We start from the raw sequence: 23,119 nt of genomic DNA on the forward strand, positions 1-23,119 counted from the left end.
CATCAACAGTGACAAGATCTACCTGTGGATCCAATGATGAGATTCTGTTGTTCTTACAGACCCCCTTCAGCCGCTCACCTTCTGCTTTTAGGCTGAACTTGATGGGGCAGCCTAGCTTGGACAAGTTCGCAATTGTTTAAAACCTTTTCCACATGTAGATGATTATCCAGACAGTGGAATGGCTAATTTTCAGTGGTTTGGAGATACTTTTAAATCCCTTCCCAGGCTTGTCCATTTATAATCATATTTTTAGAGGCCCCAGAGAGAGATTTGTCAGTCAAGGCACAGTGATAACACACACTCCCAACAACAAACAGCAAATCAAACTAAATATGTGAAGCTTAAATAAGACCGGTTTCTCCAAGATTCTCTCTAATGTTCTAATCCTTTGCACCTGATTCTAATTTTGGCTACAGTATTTGAGGTAGTGGTAAGTGTGGAGGTGTGCTTACTTTTTCCACATGTGTGTTTTTTGTTTATTTCAGTTATACAATGGGCTACAATGGCCATGTGGCATTATGTTTGTTATATTGTATCACCTTTATCTTCACATACTGAAGATCAAATCTTAGTATGCCCATACATGTTGAAAAAAGAAATATTTATGGAACAAGAACTTTTTCCAACCATATTGCCTTGTGGCATAGAGCCTTTCTAGTACATTCAGGGGGTACATTGTTTCACTTACTTTTTCACATGACCTGACTCATGTTGGGGGGAATGCTAACACATTAGAACAGGACCCGAACATTTTGTGTGCCCAAAAACTTGAAAGTCTCCAATCTTACAAAAAGTGAGCTGTGAAGGTTAAAGACAGTACAAAAACAAGAATATAGTGGTGTTTCATCCGAAGAAAAGAAAGAAAGGAGTATCCCTACTACTTAACACTGGAGTAATTCACCTTCTGGGACAGCAAACAAGTCAGAATGCAAGTATAACAAAATAAAATAGATTGTTGCAACATGGTTCAGTGCAACACTGCTTGTGCTTCTGTCTCTGACGTCTCCAACACAGGAGGAAGGTTTGAGACTTGTGTAGAAAGAGGCAACCTTCTTATCATGACATCTACGGTGGTTTCCATTTTTAGGGCATCTTCATAACATGGTGGGGTTTCAGATAAAGGAGCAGAATTTTTGAGGCTGTCTTCATGCACAGAAATTGGTTGTGACTTCACTCCATTTTCAGTCTGATCTCTGTCACATAGCTCCCCAGTAGCAGCTGGAAAGACAGAAAAGCGTGGCATGGCTTCTAAATAAGAGGGAAGGTCAGCAGTAGGTCTGGGAAAGGAGAGAACACCACTAGGAACAGATGCAGATTCTACCACACTGCTTGCTGGCAGCAGAGAAGATGTGGTTGGTGTTTCACTTAGCGTGGGCGATCTCTTAACATACGTGGAGGTATTGTCAATGTAGGGTGGCACTGACACCTCAATTCTATGGTTGGTATTCCTCTGTAGGTAAATTTGTTTGACAGATGACTGGCTCTGGGTGCATGTGGTGACAGTCTCGCCAAGTGGGTGTGAAACAGGAGAGAAAGGTGGTCTTAACTGTAAAGGATTGTGGGAATGGGCCACTGCAAAAATTCTTCGTGCTGCAGCCTGGCCAAATACAGATTGTAGAGCTGAAAAATACAAAAAGCAGATTATATACGACAGCCTAGACACAGCAATTACAGCCCTTTCAGAGGTTAGAAGACTAATGCTGTTTAATTATGGACAATAAAGACTTCAGAGAACATTATATTCAAGTGTCCTTGGTGGTCACTATACCTAGATCCCAGGACAATCATAGAAACTGCAAATAACCTTTGACTTAAAATGACTCCTTTGCACCACTAGCTTAGGGCATTTAATATTTTAAATGTTATTAAACCCTAAATTTTAAAGCAAGAAGGGTGAACAGGTGGACTTACTAGGCATGACTAGGGCTGCCCTTGAAGCAGGCCATCTCCTGTTACTTTAAACAGAAGCCATGTAAGCCAGTCAGCACCAATATGCCTTCTAGTGGGTTTCAGTTGAAATGTCATTTTCTAACCTGCATTAATCCAGACCAGGGTCACAGGGGTGATGGAGCCTATCCTAGCTAGCATTGGGGGCAATGGCAGGTACAAACCCTGGGCACCAGTCCATTGCAGGGCTAACACACAAATACACTCCCACAACAAACACACACAAGGCCAATTTAGCATCACCAATTCACCAAACCTGCATGTCTTTGGACAGTGGAAGGAAACTGGAGCACCTAAAGGAAACCCACCCAGACATGCACACTAATTTCCAAAGCAGGTCACTACTTTACTAACTTACTGCTTTCTGTGCTTTCATTTCATAAGTTATATGGCTGTGTGTTTGGGTGTTGGCTTCATGGGCTCAGTCAAATTCTCTATTACAATTAACTTTTAACAGCATGCATTAACAAACCTGACTTATTTAAGTGCACAATATGGCCATATGTATGTATGTATGTATATTTATTTCATCCAACTAATTGCCCTCAAAGTTGCTGGATATCATGGCCGGCCTGTACACTGGTACTGTGAGTGCTGTGCAGAGTGTTTTTCCCAGTTGATTCTGCAGTCAGGGGTGTGTTCTTGCTCTCACTCTGTTCAGTGCTTGTATGGACTGGGTGTTGTGCAGGGTTGTAGGGTCCAACTGCTGTTGGGCATCTGTTGGTGAAGAAAAATTCACTGATCTTGACTTTGCCGACAATGCCGTGATCTTTGCGGAGTCAATGGAAGCTCTGATCGGGGCTCTTGAGAGACTGAGTGAGGAGTCTGAGTGTCGGGGCTTGCGAGTGTCCTGGATAAAAACAAAGATCCAGGTCTTTAATGACTTCTTGGGCACAGCTATTAGCAGTGTGCCTGTCTGTGGAAGGAATGTCGACCACATTGAGTGGTTTACATACCTCGGCAGCAACATTCAAGTCAGTAGACAGATTGGGAGAGAATGGGGTGTGGGTCATGAGTTCACTAGAATGGGGTGTGTGGCTCTCTCGATATCTCTGAAAAAGAATGAAGGTCTTGTGCTTCCCGTTTTGCTATATGGTTGGAAGACATGGACACTATCCAGTGACCCGAGACAAAGACTGGACTCCTACGGTACTGTGTCTCTTTGGAGAATCCTTGGGTACCGCTGTTTTGACTTTGTGTCAAATGACAAGTTGCTTATGAGGTACATTACCTGCATTGTGAGGGGGTGTCAGTTATGACAATACGGCCATGAGGTGCGATTCCCTGAGTGTGATCCAGCTTGCAAGATCCTCATTGTTGAGGACCCGAACGGCTGGACCAGGCCAAGGTGACGCCCACGTAACACCTGGCTGCAGCAGATATATGGTCACTTACGGAGGATGAGTGTTGCCACCCTGGATCTTGAGCTGTTTCATCGTGTGGTGTGTGTGGCAATGCACTGTACCAGTGCATGCTCCCCAACCTCATCTGACCTGATCCTGCCAATAGTTGGAGTTTTGCAATCAACTGTGGACAATAAGTCCATTGCACGATATAGAGTTCTCATTTTCCTCTAAAATTGTAAAGATATAATTGATTATTCTTCTTGATGGCTTCATCATGTTGTTTATGTATAAACAACAACTATTTTGTAGTAGTCTTTAAAGTCTTGCATGTGAGATGCTAAATATTTTATCACACTAGTATAAGCAACATTACTATGTTCTGAAGCTCCTGGCTTGTATGCCATTTCAATTATGAAAATTACATAAATTAGTATCATAAAATCTACTTTATAGGTTAAAAGATGTATAGAAATGTTATTAATTACTTTCATTTTATAAGGCACTCTTCTATTTTAAGTAGTGTTTAGCACACTCACTGGATTAATGGGTCAGGTCCCATTTAGAAACACTGAAAATCTGGTTAGCCTAATTTTACACGTAACATTACACTTTCATTTCAGCTGACAACACATAGCTTCCCAGCATAGATAAAGCAATCATGTAATGTACAAGATTTGTTACAAATGTTATTCCATCACTGCCAAGTCGATCTATTTTTACAAGGTCATTATTGTCCAGCATTTCCAAAATACTCACCTGAACACCATCTTCTACGAGCTCTCCTAAATTATGGTGATGTTAGGAGTAGCTTCCTAAATTAGGAAAGTTGCTAAAATGTTTTTACTCCTACTGTTTAAGAATACGACCAAATTTGCATCACTCTGAGAATGTGGAGCCATTTAAGACTGTTTTCCTAGTTTGAGACACATCATTTTCAACCCCTGCTTTGTTGTGACAGGGACTCAGGCTAAAGGCACTCACCATCTTTGTGAGCTCTCAATTCATCATTACACTCATACTGCAGTGTCCAGATGTGCAAAGCTGATAGAGATCTGTCCACACAGACTCAAGACTGGAATTGGTGGCAAAGATGCCTCTATTAAATGCTGACTGGAAGGGGGGTAAATGCTTATGGGATCAATTATTTTGTATTTTATATTTTTTAATATACAGTATTTAGATCACTTTGCAGAGATCTGATTTCACTTTGACACTAAAGTGTCTTTTTCTGTTAATCAGTGTTAAAAAAGGCAAACTCAATCCACTGTGATTCAATGTTATATAAAAAAACTAGGGAGTTTGCCCCCTGCTCACTTTGCTTGCCAACCCCCGGGCCTGTGCTATGCGCTAGCCTCTTTGCAGTTCTGCCATTCGCGTATGGATATGTGGATGTACAATCAACGCAACGTATAACTGCCCGTGATTGAATTTCGTTTCTTTCTCTCTATTAAATAAAATGACTTTTTCGAATGTTTGGCTCTGAGATTTGTTAATTGTCTTTGCAAAACCTATTCTAACTGGAAACTATTAACGTCTTAATACAAATGGCATATCAAGATCTCCTTTGTTGTCTAATGTTATCTGTGGAAGATGTACTACATTACCTTTGTTGGGTATATCCCATTTTCTACAGTACTTTGCGCGTTGTAAGACTGGACGTTGTTAACGGTTGTAGATATTCTTCGGGATATTGTAAGCTGTTGTTTTCATCTTCCGCATAATCACCACCAACTGTTTCAGCATAGTCTATTGATACACATTTAACCAATTTGCTGTGTAACCGTTCGACATTTTTGGATGCATTTACCAATTTGATGTGTAACCGATCAACATTTTTGGCGTTAATTCATTTGACTTCCTTGTTTCTCGGTGCTAGGATTCTGCATGTACTAATTTTTTATGTTGATAACCCTACGAGATGAAATTCTTCAATAAGATTTGGACATGTGTTCTTTAATTGGGAACGTTAAAATGTATAAGAGCTGAGAGCGCAGGAAGTGTGTTTGACAAAAGCATACACGCCAATGAGAGTAGAGAGAACCGTGTTTGAAAATGTTTGAGAGGAGGGCGTGACTTGAAAAAATCTCTCTTCCAAAAAGTCTCATTTCCAAAAAGTCTTATCGATTCAAAGGATTTTTTATATAATAGAGAGATGTGAAAACTTCCTTTTTGGGCCATATGTATTTTTAATGTGGGAAACACAAGGCTAGACAGGGTATGCTTAAGAAACATATGCTACACATGTGATTATATAAGGAGCTGTCACTTGTGTACACAAATGTTTCCAGTATCAACATTTTCACAAAAAAGGTGAAACACCTTTTGAGAAAGTCAGATGTGTTCTCGAACTTCAGGTCAAAAGGAGCCTAAACAAAATGGGGTCTGGTAACTGGTTTTCCATTTTACAATTTTAGCTGCCTAGATTTCTTTGCTTGGGTATGATTAGGGCAAATCTCTGAATACAGTGGTGTGAAAAACTATTTGCCCCCTTCCTGATTTCTTATTCTTTTGCATGTTTGTCACACAAAATGTTTCTGATCATCAAACACATTTAACCATTAGTCAAATATAACACAAGTAAACACAAAATGCAGTTTTTAAATGATGGTTTTTATTATTTAGGGAGAAAAAAAAATCCAAACCCACATGGCCCTGTGTGAAAAAGTAATTGCCCCCTTGTTAAAAAATAACCTAACTCTGGTGTATCACACCTGAGTTCAATTTCTGTAGCCACCCCCAGGCCTGATTACTGCCACACCAGTTTCAATCAAGAAATCACTTAAATAGGAGCTGCCTGACACAGAGAAGTAGACCAAAAGCACCTCAAAAGCTAGACATCATGCCAAGATCCAAAGAAATTCAGGAACAAATGAGAACAGAAGTAATTGAAATCTATCAGTCTGGTAAAGGTTATAAAGCCATTTCTAAAGCTTTGGGACTCCAGCGAACCACAGTGAGAGCCATTATTCACAAATGGCAAAAACATGGAACAGTGGTGAACCTTCCCAGGAGTGGCCGGCCGACCAAAATTACCCCAAGAGCGCAGAGACGACTCATCCGAGAGGTCACAAAAGACCCCAGGACAACGTCTAAAGAACTGCAGGCCTCACTTGCCTCAATTAAGGTCAGTGTTCACGACTCCACCATAAGAAAGAGACTGGGCAAAAACGGCCTGCATGGCAGATTTCCAAGACGCAAACCACTGTTAAGCAAAAAGAACATTAGGGCTCGTCTCAATTTTGCTAAGAAACATCTCAATGATTGCCAAGACTTTTGGGAAAATACCTTGTGGACTGATGAGACAAAAGTTGAACTTTTTGGAAGGCAAATGTCCCGTTACATCTGGCGTAAAAGGAACACAGCATTTCAGAAAAAGAACATCATACCAACAGTAAAATATGGTGGTGGTAGTGTGATGGTCTGGGGTTGTTTTGCTGCTTCAGGACCTGGAAGGCTTGCTGTGATAGATGGAACCATGAATTCTACTGTCTACCAAAAAATCCTGAAGGAGAATGTCCGGCCATCTGTTCGTCAACTCAAGCTGCAGCGATCTTGGGTGCTGCAACAGGACAATGACCCAAAACACACCAGCAAATCCACCTCTGAATGGCTGAAGAAAAACAAAATAAAGACTTTGGAGTGGCCTAGTCAAAGTCCTGACCTGAATCCAATTGAGATGCTATGGCATGACCTTAAAAAGGCGGTTCATGCTAGAAAACCCTCAAATAAAGCTGAATTACAACAATTTTGCAAAGATGAGTGGGCCAAAATTCCTCCAGAGCGCTGTAAAAGACTCATTGCAAGTTATCGCAAACGCTTGATTGCAGTTATTGCTGCTAAGGGTGGCCCAACCAGTTATTAGGTTCAGGGGGCAATTACTTTTTCACACAGGGCCATAGGTTTGGATTTTTTTTTCTCCCTAAATAATAAAAACCACCATTTACAAACTGCATTTTGTGTTTACTTGTGTTATATTTGAGTAATGGTTAAATGTGTTTGATGATCAGAAACATTTTGTGTGACAAACATGCAAAAGAATAAGAAATCAGGAAGGGGGCAAATAGTTTTTCACACCACTGTACATTTTTATCTCCTTTTAGTCTCTGTTTTAATAATCACAATAAATAAACCAGATACTGTGTGTAGGATTGTATTTGTACAAAAAGACATCATTTTCCGGCTTCCCATGACCCTTATTTTGAGTAACAATATGCAGTGACTGGAGCTTCCAGTTTCTGCTGGCTAGCTGATGAGCTGTTAAATGGCTGTATACTGCCATTCTGCCATTGACACCTGGGGCACTGCAGACATTTGATGACTGGTAAACAGAGACAGTGTACCTGTGATCAAATCTTTGCATGGTGATCACTCATTTCATGTTCTATGCTTTGCGGTAAGTCATCATAACATCCTAACCCCCAGCCCTTCATGATCATTGTGCATTGTACATATACCAAATCTAAAAACAAAAAAAGAAAAAAGTGAAAAACAGACAGTATATACTGTCCAAACACAATAGAATGTGCTGTGGCAAATATAAAACTTTATTTGAATCCATTGGCTAGTTTTGAAAAGACGGTCCTCTGTCTTGTTACTACTGAAATCAAATAGCATTTCTAACTTTAGATGGCTTCCACTTGAATTGATTGTAGGTATGTTGTCAGACCAATCCATCCTGTTTTGTTAGAATGTACTCTAATCAAAATACAGGGCAATGGCAGGCTATTACTGTTGGTGATACTAAGCTTAACTGAGGAAAATAAGGAAGGCATAATAGAAAAAAATATAAATTTACCATCTAGCTGTCAATTTTCTGAACTCACTTATTCCAACAATAATAATAATAATAATAATAATTCATTACATTTATATGTTGCTTTTCTCAATACTCAAATCATTTTGCAAACTCCATGCAGGGTGGTCCCAGGATGTGAACTCATATTCTCCGTACTGCGAGGTACAGTATTACACACTGCCGAGGATCTGGAACCAATCCCAGTATTAAAACAGTGCAGGAAGGAGTGCCAGATCACCATAAGGCACATCCATGTACACACAGACACTATGCCAATTTAAACTTATCAATTCACCTTACACACCTACATCTTTGCATTGGAGAATGATATAGGTGTACCTAAACAAAAGTCCAAAATAACATGGATTACTGATACAAACATCATATCCAGTCTCCAAAGCTGTGAGGCATCGGGAGTAGTGAATTTTCTAAAGTGCCAGCAACTTACATTAACAAGAGGACATAGACAGGTATGCACAAATATCATAAGACTCTTATTCACATAAATAACTGATACTGTATGAAAGTAGCTATCTAGCAGCCAGGTGCAAAACAGCTCAATAAGGATCTTAGCACCTTAGCTTGGTTACATTTTCGAAGTTACATTCATCCATTTTACAAACCTTCTTATTTTAACACAGGGTCACAGAGTCTTGAAGCGTATAGTTATTGTTTTAGATGCAAGCAATGCTCAGATGTGTGCTTGACAGCAGATCATAACATGGATTGACATCTACTCACTCATAAGAGGCCAATTTGGAGTCACCATTTCCTGTAATTTGCACATCCTTGGGGTGTGGAAAGAAAACTGAACCACACAGAGTAAACCTCATAAAGACCCAAGGGAATATTTAGACTCAACACTGAAGTATCCAGATTTGGATTTAAATCCATAGCAACACTTACCAGAAAGCCAAATGCATTGAATTTGTCAAAGTTCCAAATTGACAAAAGTCTAAGACCTTTTTTGAACTAAAATGATACTTCTCTTCAGACATTTTTATTATACAGTATATATAAACCTTTGATATCAACACAAATCATCAGGAATTAGGTATTTTTTAAATTCTTGACTGGTTAGTACATTAACATTAAATTCAGCAGTCACCAAAAAGAAGGCATAGATATTTGAATTTATTTTTTATTATTTTATTGCTGTGACACAGTGGCAGTGCTGCTACATCGCAGTAAGTACACCAGGGTTCGCGTCCCACGTCCTCCCTGTGTGGAGCTTGCATGCTCTCTGCATGGGTTTCCTCCAGAGTGCTCCAATTTCCTCTCACTGTCCAAAGACTTGCAGATTAGGTGAATCTGCATTACTATATTGGCCCTAGTGTGTGGGGGTGTGTCTATTCGCCCTGCGATGAACTGGCACCCTGTCCAGAGTTTGTTACTGTCTTGTGCCCTATGCTAGCTGGGATAGGCTCCAGCACCCCCCACAACCCTGGTCTGGATTAAGCAGGTTAGAAAACGAAAAATTTTAATGCTCAGTAATGAAGAAATGATTTTGGTGGGCAGTGCTTGGCACTAGCTTTTAAATTTTTGCTTTGAAGTAAGAATGATAATACACTGTAGTTTATTATATTATAGGCAAAAGGAGGCATATCAGCACAAAGGTGGGAGTGTTACAGCACCCTCTACACTCCATGTCATGTGCTGATGTACAGAATCTCTAAATATATAAAGAATAGCTAATTTATTATAATATCTGCATTAACAGAGCCCCCCAAATATAATTTCAAAATTCAAGTTTCCCTGAATTACATTTTATTTTATTTCAAACTGTTACAGATTTGAAATTTTACAGTTTTGTTCCATTTGCCTCAGAGTGTCCCAGCATCATTAAAATATTTCATACATAATCTGTACAGGCCTTCACTAATCAACATCAGCAAGTAGTTAAAAATACTTGAAGTTCTTTGTTTTCTAAAAGGACATTGGTTTGCTTATATTCTCGTAGTTCTTTGTATACAAATTATAGAAATTACCATGTAAAATGGTAGAAAAATTGGTCCATCATAAGTGATTGCACGTGTGTGTATGTATGTGAGTGTGAGTGTGCCCTCTGGTGGACTTGGAACCAAAGCTGATTCCTGTTTTGTGCTGGATGCTGCTGGGCTAGGGGTCAACACCTTCTATAATGATTGGGGTTTGAAAGTAGATTAATATAATATAATATAATATAATATAATATGGGTATCGCAATGGTGTAGTGGTGAGCCTTTATGCTTCATGAATATATAGTCCTGGATGTGTAACCATAGCCCATTTCCATATTTAGTTTCCACATTTCCCTTATCTCTCTGTGGATTTTTCTCCAGGTACTCCAGTGTTCTTCCCACATCCCAAAGACATCCATTTAAGATTAACAGGCAGTTCTAAACTGAACCTGTGTGCATGAGCCGGTTCTGCAATGGACTGTCACAACACAAAGAATGTAGGGGGGCCCAGTGAACTCATCTGTGATTGTAATGTATCTGATCTCCAGGGACACCATTTCATGTTTTTCGTTTAACAATCAGGAAAAGGAAGTAATATCCTGTTGTGGTTTGGAGCCTGACCAAATACTGATTTAAGATTCCAGTGTTGAGTACATTTATTTATCTCTATGTTGTATTTGTTTTAAACAAAGACTATATTAAAGGGCACAGATCTCAGATTAGAGTTTCTGACTGGTAATGTCTTTGTATTTTCACTGAGGCCTGGACAGTTTATCTGTAGAAAATGTACCAGACAGTAATGGTGACTTCATGTTGTTTTTCATGAAAAATAAAGTAGCAAAGATCTGAAAAACAATGCTATAATATACAATGCCCTCCATAATGTTTGGGACAAAGACACATTTTTCCTTGATTTATCCCTCTGCTCCATAGTTTAAAATTACAAATCAAACAATTCAAATATGACTAAAGTGCACACTGCAGACTCTGATTTAAGGGTATTTGCATGCATTTCTGCCACACCATGAAAATGACAACACTTTTTGTACATGGTTCCCCATTTCAGGGCACCATAAAGTTTGGGATATAGCAATGATAGGTATATATTAAAGCAGACATATGTAGTACTTTGTTACATATCCTTTGCATGCAATGACTGCTTGAAGTTTGCGATTCATGGACATCACCAGGTGCTGACTACTGTATCTTCTCTGGTGTTGTTGTGTCAAGCCTCTAATGCAGCCATCTTTGGCTCCTGCTTGTTTCAGGGGCTTGCCCCATACATTTTCTCTTCAACATATAGATTTAAATTGAATGACTCACTTGGCCTTTCTAAAACTCTCCATTTTCAGCTTTGAAAAGCTCCTGTGTTGATGTAACAGTATGTTTGGGATCATTATGTTGTTGTAGGATAAGTGCCATTCATTGAGATTGGAGGCATTTACTGTAATTTGAGCAGATAAGATGTTTCTATACACCTCAGAATTCATTGTGTAACTGCTGTCAGCAGTTACACCATCAATGAAGATAAGTGTGCCAGTACCTGTAGCAGCCATACATGTCCAAGTCATTACATCTCCACATCAATGTTTAACAGATGAGGTGATATGCTTAGGATCTTGGGCAGTTCCTTTTCGTCTCCACACTTTGCTCTTCCCATCACTCTGATAAAAGTTCATTTTTGTTTTCTCTGTCCATAAATCCTTTTTCCAGAATTCTGCATGCTACTTTTAAGTAGTTTTTCACAAACTGTAATCTGACCATACTGTTTTTGAGGCCAATTAGTGGTTTGCATCTTATTTCTATTCAAGAAATCTTTTGTGGATAGTTGTCTCTGACAGATACACATCTGCCTCCTGAAGACTATTTCTGATCTTCCGGACAGGAATTTGAGGCTTTTTGTTTATCACAGTGAGGGTTCTTCTGTTGTCAGGTGCGTCTGTCATTCTTAACCCACGAGTCCCTTTACAATTATGGAGCTCATCAGTGCGTTCTTTCTTCTTAATGATATTGTAGACAGTTGATTAGGTAATCCTAAGAGTTTACCAACGCCTCAAATAGTTGTATTCTTGTTTTTCAGCCTCATAATGGCTTCTCTGACTTTCATTGGCACAGTACTTACCCTCATGTCGAACAACGGCAACTACAGACTTCAAATGGTAGAAGCAAGCTTAGGTGTCTTATGCCTGCACTAATGAAACAATGAAGCACACCTGAGTAATCATAAACACCTGTGATACCAATGGTCCCAAACATTATGGTGCCCTGAAATGGGAGGGGGCTGTGCATAAAAAGTGTAGTCATTTCTACATGGTGTGACAAATCATTTTCACAGTTGGGATAACAAGGCACAGTCAAGTCAGATCAGTTTAGACACCTACATCTCTACTATTTGCAGAAGAAGTTCCTTGTTGTAAAGATCTAATAGTAAAGACAGAGAAGCACATGTCTTAGTGTGAGAAGATAAAGCATTGTTATTGCCATCTCCACATCTAAGGTCATAGATCTCTCTTCCAAACGAGCTGCTTGCTCTCTGTAAGTGAAGGGGAGCAGTTGCCACAAGCGGAGATGTTTAGGTTTGTCAAGGACTCATTCACAACTAAAGGCACAACAGATTGAGAGCTTGAATAAAGGACAGATCCTATGAATATTTATTGATGTGTAAACGTGAGACTGTGGACTTGCTGAAGAACACTGATCGTTTTCCTGGTAATCATCAAGTCATTCCTATTGCTGTAATGTTACTTTTATGAGCTTGCAGCTTGGAAACTTAATTTGCACAATGAGAAGGGTGAAACCTTAGCGGAGGACAAGTATGTGGGATGCAGATTTCTCTGGAGTGTGTATGATGAGTGTTCACTGAGCTCAGATCCTTGAGAGTAAGAATTATCTAATTTACAAAGCTTTTAACAAGTTTGGGCAGAAAGAGTGCCAACTACAAATGCTGTTCAAGGAACAGTAATTTAATTCACTTATTAAAATCTTCTTTATTCAACCTCACATTCTTGGACTATGTTGGTTTATTGATATATGTATATACCAGTTACGGCGCACTGCATAATAACGTGCAGTGAATACACTTGACTTGAGCATTCCTAGTTTTCATCCTCTTTCTCTGTACGTTTAGCATTCATTTGCTCAGAGGTTGATGCGCTTGCTGCTTCCTGAGCAGCTCTTCTTTTCTCCACCCTAGCGGTTCGCTTCTTCTCTTCTTTCGTCGGCATCTTTTCGCGTTAAAACTGATTAAGCCAGTGTTTGTGTTGCAATTACTTAGTACATTTTCTTTAATTTTTCACTTAAGCTTGCACTTAAAGTCTTCAATCTGCCTCAAGAATGATTTAAGATATGAAGAGGTAGGGGAAGCGACGGCGAAGGTGGTAGGGAATGAGAACGGTGCCCGTACGCATGTGCCGCACGGCCGCCCTGCTGGCTGCTGCTGAGAGTTGATTCTACAATAAAATAAAATAAAAATAAAAAGAGGAATAACCTTGGAAGTCAATCATCACCCCAAAAGTGGATAGTAGACATCACGTAATATATGTGTACCAAATTTCACGTCAAACGGTTTGCGAGCTACAGGTGATTTAAAATCCTGTACAGACAAACGGACAGCCACGGTAGCATATTATATAAGAAGACATAAAATTAAATTAAGGGAACACTTAATCAACACAGTCTAACACCAAGTCAATTAAACTTCAGGGATAGCAGTCTTCCAGTTGGGAAGCGTAAGCAATTGTGAATCAACTTCATCTGCTTTGGTACAAATGAAAGTGACAACAGGTGCACTGGAGAAGCAATATTTCTGCAAATGGTTCAGGTTAAACAGGTAGTCCAGCTACTCCAGGATGGCAAATCCATACATGCCGTCGCAAGAAGGTTTGCTGTCTCAAGTGCATGGAGGAGATACCAGGAGATGGGCCATTACAGGAGGAGAGCTAGGCAGGGCTGTAGAAGGGCATCAACCCTGCAGCAGGACTGGTAGCTGCTTCTTTGTGCGAGGAGGAATAGGAGGAGCACTACCAGAGCCATAGAAAATGACCTCCAGCTGGCTGCTGGTGTGCATGTGTCTGAACAAACTGTCAGAAACAGACTCCTTGAGGGTGACATGAGGGCCTGACATCATCAAGGGACCTGTGTTCACATACCATAACTATGCACCTCAATTAGTATTTGCCAGAGAATACCACAATTGCTATTGGCACCCAATTCTCTTCACAGACGAGAGCAGGTTCACATCACACTGAGCAAATGTGACAGATGTGAAAGAGTCTGGAGATGCCATGGTGAATGTTATGCAGCCTGCAACTTCATCCAGCATGACTGTTTTGGCAGTGAGTCAGTGATGGTCTAGGGAGGCATATTCTTGGAGGGTCACAGAGACCTCCACGTACTAGACAATGGTAGCCTGTCTGCTGTTATCCTCAGAGCCATTTTCTGACCTTAAACTGATGCAGTGGCCCTGGGTTCCTCCTGGTGCAGGACAATGCCTGGCCTCATGTGGTCTGTGTGTAGGCACTTCCTGGATGATGAAGAAATTGATGCCATTGACTGACCCACACCTTCCCTAGACCTGAATCCAACTGAGAACCATGGACTATCCAGGAGCTCAGTGATGCCCTGATCCAGGTCTGGAAGTTCGCCAGTAGGTTCATTTGATTTTTTTGTTTTGGCTCCTGAAAGTTTTTCACTTAGATTTCTAGTAACTCCCTTCTTTGAGGCATTTTCTTTCTTTCTTTCTTTTTTAAACCATAGTTTGATGCTTCCTTTTGAACTTGTTCACTACAGTTATGCTTTATTTAGTATAGTTTTATGCTTTCTAAGAAGATTTTCAATCAAGTCCATTACAAAACCAAGCAGTCTGTCAGAACAAGTGTCTCAGACAATTACGTTTCCTTTGGTAAGGAGATCCTAAACAAACAAAAGAATACAAAAAGCAGAGATATGAAGACTTACATGTGATTGTTGATTGGATAGTGGTATCTTGTTCAAAAGCAATGACAGTAACCTCACAAGATGAACTCCCCTGTGCCTGAGCCTGGTTCTCTGCCCGTAGACAGCGGCGGACACAACAAAACACAATAATGAAGATTAGGAGAATCAGTACAACAGCTACAACTAACCTGAAAGAAAAAAGAAAAAACAGAATTCTAATAACAATAATACACATTTGACCAATCTCATTTTAATGTACTGCAGGAAGGCAATAAAGTGATGCAGTAGCAAGTGGCACTTCCTTACAAATTTAGAGATCTTGGTTTAAATCCTGGCTAAATCAGTCTCTAGGTGGAGTTTGCATGTTCTATCTGTGCCCATATTGGTTTTTCTTTGGGTTCTCCGATTTCTTCCCACTTGTCAAACACATATAGATTAGATTGACTGACTCTGTATGAGTGAAGTTTGAATGTGAGGATATATCCTGGAATGGATTGGAACATTATCCATGTTTGAAAATGACTGGATGTAGGAGTTAAAAGCATACATATTAACACTGATGGTTATATTGCAGTGCTTTTTATTGCAGAAATTATTCCAAAGCATGTGTCATGTACATTATACTCCAAGGGAAACAATACTCAGAGTGCTTCAAAATGCTGTACATTTGCTCACAAAAGAACACATACAGTAATTCAAATATTGTCAATATTTTGTGAAAACGTTTGTCTTTTGAATATCTGCAAAAAATATCTCCTAATATGTGATCAGATCTTCATATGAGCCAAAAAATATATAACAAGAACACAATAAACTATTTAACACAGTAAATGTTATACTTTTTCATGCAACATTAAAAAATCTTTGTATCATTATTAGTTCAGTTAAGGTGTTCATTATAAGGAGTATCAATCAATTGAATGATAATCAGATGAGGCTTGGTTGGTTCTGCCCTATTTAAAAAGATTGTTGTGATTTCTCTGGCAGCACAAAATAAAAAAGGGTTGAGGCCTTTAAAATAGCCTGCAAACTAAATAAAGGCAAGGCAAGTCTGACCCAAGGAAAACATGAGGCTTGAGAAATTAATAGGCATCAGAAAAGAGATTAACGTTTTAAATTCAAAGTCTCAAAGACTTGAAGTAGAGTATGTCTCACCAGGAAGAAAACCATTAAGACTGAAGATGGAGCAGAGACAAGTCCACAAATAATCTTTATAATAATCTTTATAAAAGAGGAGGTTTATTAACACAGAAAAAGAGAAGGAGTTTCAAAGCAAACAATATTCAAAGAAGCAATCTGAAGGAGAATCCAAAATCCAGAGCAAAAAGTTGTAAACTTCTTACACGAATCACCAAACAACAGAGTGCATCCAAATAAATGACATTGGACATCACTTGCCAGCTTGCCTTTATAGGGTTGGGGTGGTCCCTTAATGGGGATCGATAGGTGGCCCTGATTCTTAAAGACCCACTCTCAAAATACAAGGAACACAAGAGAATTTCAAGACACACATATACACTAAATAACAGCGAACAGCACAACAATAGCAGATAATACACATGCAAACAAATAATAAATTAACAGAAAAAATATTATAGCAAGCAATGAAAAATATGAACAATAATGAAAAAAAAAATAAAGAAGATAAAAGAAAGTCCAGCCCAGAAGCAACTTTGGCTTGACCATAACACTGAGTCTACACTACCAAAGTCTGGTCTTCTCTATACAAGTTTGTAAACACATGACAGGTTTTACCCAAAGGAAATTTCTGAGGACAACATATATGCTAATCAGGCTGAAAAAGGTTATAGAACTGTTTTAAAAATCTTAGGCTTCATCAATCTACTATTAGGCAAATAGTAATCCATTAATCCATTACATTTATATAGCGCTTTTCTCAGTACTCAAAGCGCTAGTACAGAAATGGATACTTGTGGAGTAACCCATCCATCCATCCATCCATTTTCTAACCCGCTGAATCCGAACACAGGGTCACGGGGGTCTGCTGGAGCCAATCCCAGCCAACACAGGGCACAAGGCAGGGAACCAATCCCGGGCAGGGAGCCAACCCACCGCAGGACACACACAAACACACCCACACCCCAAGCACACACTAGGGCCAATTTAGAATCGCCAATCCACCTAACCTGCATGTCTTTGGACTGTGGGAGGAAACCGGAGCACCCGGAGGAAACCCACGCAGACACGGGGAGAACATGCAAACTCCACGCAGGGAGCACCCGGGAAGCGAACCCAGGTCCCCAGGTCTTCCAACTGCGAGGCAGCAGCGCTACCCACTGCGCCACCGTGCCGCCTGTGGAGTAACCAGGAGTGGTCAAACCAACAAAAATCATTCCAAAAGATCACAAAAAACTGCAGACTTAATATTTAAGGATCTGAAGGCCTCTCTTGCACTGGCTATTGTCAGTGTTCATAAGTTTACCATCTGGTAAACTCTTAACAAGAATTGTGCGTGTGGGAAGATAACACAGTGGAAACCGCAACTAAATAACAAGAATAGGCTTGTTAAAACCACCTGGATGAGCCAAGAGAATCAATAGAAAAACTGATGATGAGCGGATAAATCAAAGACAGAAGTGTTTGGCTAAAATAAGACAACTAAAACACTCAAAAACAAAAATGTCATTCCAACCATTAAAGATGGTGGCGGCAGTATCCTGTTTAAGGACTGTTTTGATGCCACGGAACTAGGACAGCTGGCCATCATCGAAGGAACCATGAGTTCTGGATTTTATCAGCAAAGTCTACAGAGGAATGGCATGGTTTCAGTCCATGAACTGAAGCTCAACATAAGGTGGGTATTGTAGGAAGATAACAACCCTAAACCTACAGATCTGCCTACTAAATTAAAGTACTGCAGAAGAAAATGTCACATTTTTGAAATGCCAAGTTAAAGTCTAGACCTTAATCTGATACAAATACTGTGTCAGGACCTGAACAGAGCAGTTTATGCAAAAAATACCACCAGTGTCACTGAGTTGAAATAGGTGTAGAAATTAAAAATGAGCCAATATTCCTCAAACCTGACATGCAAATCTGTTCAAAACAAACTGTAAAAGTATTGTACAGCTCATTTGTGTTCAATAGGTCAGAGCAGTTAGTAAAACCACAGGCTCACATACGTTTTCCAACATACATTTTCAGTCAGTCAGTCATCAACCAACCCGCTATATCCTAACACAGGGTCACGGAGGTCTGCTGGAGCCAATCCCAGCTAGCACAGGGCGCAAGGCAGGAACAAATCCCGGGCAGGGCGTCAGCCCACCGTAGGACACACACACACACACCCACACACCAAGCACACACTAGGGACAATTTAGAATCGTCAATGCACTGAACCTGCATTCTTTGGACTGTGGGAGGAAACTGGAGCACCTGGAGGAAACCCACACAGACACGGGAAGAAAATGCAAACTCCATGCAGGGAGGACCCAGGAAGCAAACCCGGATCTCCTAATTGCGAGGCAGCAGCTCTACCACTGCACCACCGAACATACATTTTGTATTGTTTTATTTCTTTCATTAAAAGAAATAAAGTATAACATTTGTGTGTTATTGATTTTGTTGTGTTCTCGTCATCTATTGTTATGACTGAAATGCTAAAATATTTTATGTGGTCTAACAAGATAGCTCATGATATATGGTAATTTTTGGAATATCATAGTATATCTTACTATTCTGAAAATTGCACGGTTTTGTATTATGAACACATTGTATGTGGAGAAATGATGCCAATTGCATACTTAGAACAACCTAAGCTTACTTCTATCTCTTACAGAAAATGATGAAACATGCCCTGAAAAGCAAAGGTGGAAAACAAATTGGATTTACAAAATATGATTAGCAATATAGACGTCTGAAACTGTGAGGTGGCTTCAACAGTTTGGAGTTTTGGAAAAGAATAAATGGACTCAAGGTAAACAGTTCAAAATATTATGATGGATTATTTATCAAATGCAGATAGACTTACCAGATGTACCACAGATTAACCCACTCTGTGTCAGGCTTTGTTGGGCGGCTACAAAAGCAAAGAAATATGCAATCTATGTTAGAAAACACACAGCAGAATTAAAGATATACTGTTTATATATCTCATATAAGATTAAAGGGCTGATACAGCCTTGCCCGTCTTTTATCACAGTCTGTAATGAGAAATGTACACTCTGATCTCAAGATTAAGTCCTTCTCTCCACTCCAAGGATACATAAATAATTTGCCAATTTTGGACATGCTCATTCAATCTTCATTTAATTCAAGGATAAACACTTATTAGAGTTGCTAATGTGGCTTATGATTTTGTTTCCAGTAGATGTGGAAATCATTGGTACTGACTATTAGTCTTTTACATTCTTTGTCTCTTCAATCATGTCTTGTGATGGTGTTTGGATTCAGGATTGGGTTGATCGAGTTACTCCTCCTGGCCTTGAAGTGGCACCATGAAATGGATGGTGCCAATGGTTTTAATGACAAGATTATACACAGTACTCTTCACTTTAGAATACTGTAAAATGCCCAGGGTGGGAGTTGGTTGCTAGTTGGAATACCTCAGCAAACCTTTGTCCTGTTCCTAACAGGACCTAACAGCCTCCAGAGGTTTCGTTTCTCTGTTTAAACTAGAGTTTTGCTTTGCTCTTTTGTGCTTCTGACTGACCTTAGCTTATAGAATATTACTGTTCACATTGCAAATAATTATTCTAGCAGAGTAAATACTGCCCCAATATAGCTAACAAGCACATAGCTAGTGAACAAATGTTTGCACACATTTAAACAAAAGAGAGGCCCAAGATCACACAGCGAATTACAAGTGTGTGTAGAGCCAGCAGTTCTGTGACTTAAACATCATTGCCTTGGCAACAATGCTGGACAGATTTAAGGGTGAGCACTTGAATTACATGGATAAATAAAAAGGGCATTGTAAAAAGTCCTGCTGTTCAACCCAAGGGATTCAATACCTGTAATGGTTGTATAACCAGTAAGTCCCTCTGAATGAATGATTATTGATATACTTTCACATAGGTCTGTCACTGTATTCTGTCTATAGAAGACACCATGACAGGGAGTATTACACGGTCTGCTATCAAAAAAGATGAGGCAGAAATGATCACAGATATTATCACACCTTCCTTTCCAAGACAGCTGGTCTTTGTGTCATGTGCATTGAGAGGGCAGGCGACATACTGACAATATTAATGTGGCACACAATGACTCGCAATCATATCTGTGTAAACCCGGAATGCATACACTTGGAAGAAAAAGAACAGAGAATCAAGGGGCTTTTAAAAAACAAAATATGCTTTTGTACAGTTAGAATATATTTTGATACTGGAAAATAAAATCATTGTAGTATTTAGGATTCAATCTTACATAATCCTTTGTACTGAAATAAAAAAAAAATAAAACTAACATTGAATTAATTTGTACCAGTATTTTTCAAATGATAAACTACTGTATGACAGTTGTGTAACAGATGAAGTAACTGTAGGTTACAACAGACGTTTTCTCTTTTAATTGTTAGTTTAAGCTGTACAGGAAGTCAATTATCTAGTCCTTACTTCTGGAAATAGTGCATGTGTGTGTGTATTGTGGAATTAAAGTTATGTGGTTGAATAACCACAGAGGTGAATTGTCAGGAATGCACTAAACCTTTTCAATAACCTCTCTTTATCATCTGGACCATGATAATAATTTCTGTTAATGTTTGTTTACATTGTTCTTTATTTGCTTTTTCTGTTTTTGCTTTTAATCTGTGTTGCCATTTTGTGTGACTGGTCTCTGTGAAGCGGCATGGTTGTTAGGGACATGATGATGCATGTGACCAGTGACATCATACCAGTCACAATATGAATATACAGTATGAGATGGCTGCTCACGTCAAACGGCATCTGATCTTTACAAAAATAGAGGAAACACTTAACAAGAAACTCAAACTTGAGCAACAACTACACGTAAGTTTAGATTCTAGTACTGATTTAGATTTATTCTTCCATTTTGAGTTTAGTGTAGCCTCATTGACTTTGGTGACCAATTCTTACAGTTATTCTACTGAACTTTGCTATGAACTGACTATTCCCCTGTAAAGCCTAAAGCAGGGGTCCTCAGTCACGGTCCTGGAGGGCCGCAGTGGCTGCAGGTTTTTGCTCCAATCCAATTGCTTAATAAGAAGCACTTATTGCACAAGTAACACTTCTGCTTCATTTTAGTTGTCTCACGTGTTAAGATTTTGAACCCTTATTTATTAACCCTTATTTTAGTCTTAAACAGCTGTATTCTTGGTTCTTAATTGCTCCTAATTAGAAATAACATGCAAATGACAAAAGAGACCAGCATTTCTCCATTTAGCTTGATACCATTTACACCTGTGTGTATTTATCATGCACTATTGGATTTAATGAAATACTTGGAAGGAAAGTGAAGAGAAAAAAGTGAAGGACTGAGAATTACTAGTCCATTTTAGCCTTCAAATCATTTGGATGATCTCCTTAGAAAGGGGAATAAAATCCAGGATATGAGAATGACCTGACATAGCAGAGTTAAAGCCATGAAATGAAATTATTGGCAAGAATTGCTTACTAATTAAGCAACCGGGTTGGAACAAAAACCTGCAGCCACTGCGGCCCTCTAGGACTGGGATTGGGGACCCCTGGCCTAAAGAAAACACCCCCTAGATCTCTGCCACTCCATCAAAAAACTGTCCAAGAGAATTTGTATTTCAGTTCTCCTTGGCCACAACGTATTCATTTTGTATTGACAGATTATCTGCACTTCACTAAAGCCAGTAAATACAGAGAATTTTTAAAGAATTGCAGTCATTTCAAGCACTATCCAAGCCAATGGTCCAGTAAAATCAGAAATAAATAAATACAGTGCTGCTCTCAAGATTCCATGTAACTAACATCTTTAAGAATTCACACATATACTATACACTAATCAGTTTTATCTGTCTATTATAAAAGAAAATCTGGAGACAAGATGAGACTATTGCCAAGAGATTTTTTTTAACGACCCATTCCCAAGGTTCTCTCACCTCTCATTCGTGTGAATGCTTTTGTCAGACACAGTTCCTGCGCTCTCAGCTCTTATAAATTTTTACATTTTCCTCACTTTAAGTTCCCAATAAAAGAAGACTTATTATGTCCAAATCTTATTGCATAATTTTATCCGGTAGGGTTATCAACATAAGAAATGAGTGCACAGGCAATCCTAACACCGAGAAATGAGGAAGTCAAACGAAAGATCTTGATATGCCATTCATATTAAAATGTTTACAGTTTCCCGTTAGAATAGCTTTTGCTATGACAATTAACAAATCACAGGGACAAACATTCGAACAAGACAGTTAATTTATTAGATTAATTTGTCACGATGTAAGTCCAAACACGGAATAAAAATTCAATGTGATATTGACGAAATGTTAATTCCAATTATTGTTTATACTATAGTTTTACAGTAAAAATGTTAGTTTAAAAAGTATTTGCGTGTTAATTTCAAAGCCAAACAGAATGAAAACATATAACGCAACAGATACCTCTAATTCAACATGAAACATAATTTTTTTTTAACTTATTACGTTTTACTATTTTTTAATATGGTTAATTACTCACTGTAATGTAATATAGTTAGTTCTATTATTCATAAGTAACAATATGCTTCACCATACGTGATCGGCAGAGCTGTGAAGGGGCTAGCACATCGCTCTACCTGGGGGTTGGCGAGCGAAGCAAGCAGGGTACAGATCCCCCTAGTAATGCTAAAAATTAATTTCAGTCCATAAAACTGAGAAACTTCCAATAGTCAGAATGCTTAATATTATAATAACAGAAATGTCAGTCAGTCAGTATCCAACCCGCTATATCCTAACACAGGGTCACGGGGGTCTTCTGGAGCCAACCCCAGCTAACACAGGGTGCAAGGCAGGAACAAATCCCGGGCAGGGCGCCAGCCCACTGCAGAATAACAGAAATGTGATTTTGGTAAAATATTAAAATAGTTAAATTAGTTTATAAGGCCATTAATAACTCCTGTAAGTTTTTAAATAGCAGGAGAAGCACTGTGATTTGCAGTCTGGTCTCTTCTAAGGTAGTGAGAGCTCTTTAGTATTTTAACTATGTGATTGATTTGATGTGCACAAGGTAAAT

At 39.1% G+C, this 23,119-nt stretch overlaps 1 protein-coding gene across 2 annotated transcripts in view; it reads right to left on the minus strand.

Moving 5' to 3' along the window:
- Window positions 1–720: 720 nt before the first annotated feature.
- LOC127529133 (uncharacterized) overlaps window positions 721–23,119 on the minus strand; it is a 35,769-nt gene continuing 13,370 nt past the window's right edge. The window contains exons 3-5 of one of the 2 annotated variants that reach the window (XM_051931735.1): window positions 18,955–19,002; window positions 14,985–15,151; window positions 721–1,620 (exon numbers count right to left, since the gene is read on the minus strand). In XM_051931735.1, the coding sequence (XP_051787695.1) occupies window positions 968–1,620; window positions 14,985–15,151; window positions 18,955–19,002 (868 nt within the window). In that variant the 3' untranslated portion in view covers window positions 721–967. The remainder of the gene's footprint in view (window positions 1,621–14,984; window positions 15,152–18,954; window positions 19,003–23,119) is intronic. The other variant, XM_051931736.1, reaches the window with a different exon arrangement.

This window comes from Erpetoichthys calabaricus, chromosome 9 (genome assembly GCF_900747795.2).
Source record: "Erpetoichthys calabaricus chromosome 9, fErpCal1.3, whole genome shotgun sequence".
NCBI lineage: Eukaryota > Metazoa > Chordata > Cladistia > Polypteriformes > Polypteridae > Erpetoichthys > Erpetoichthys calabaricus.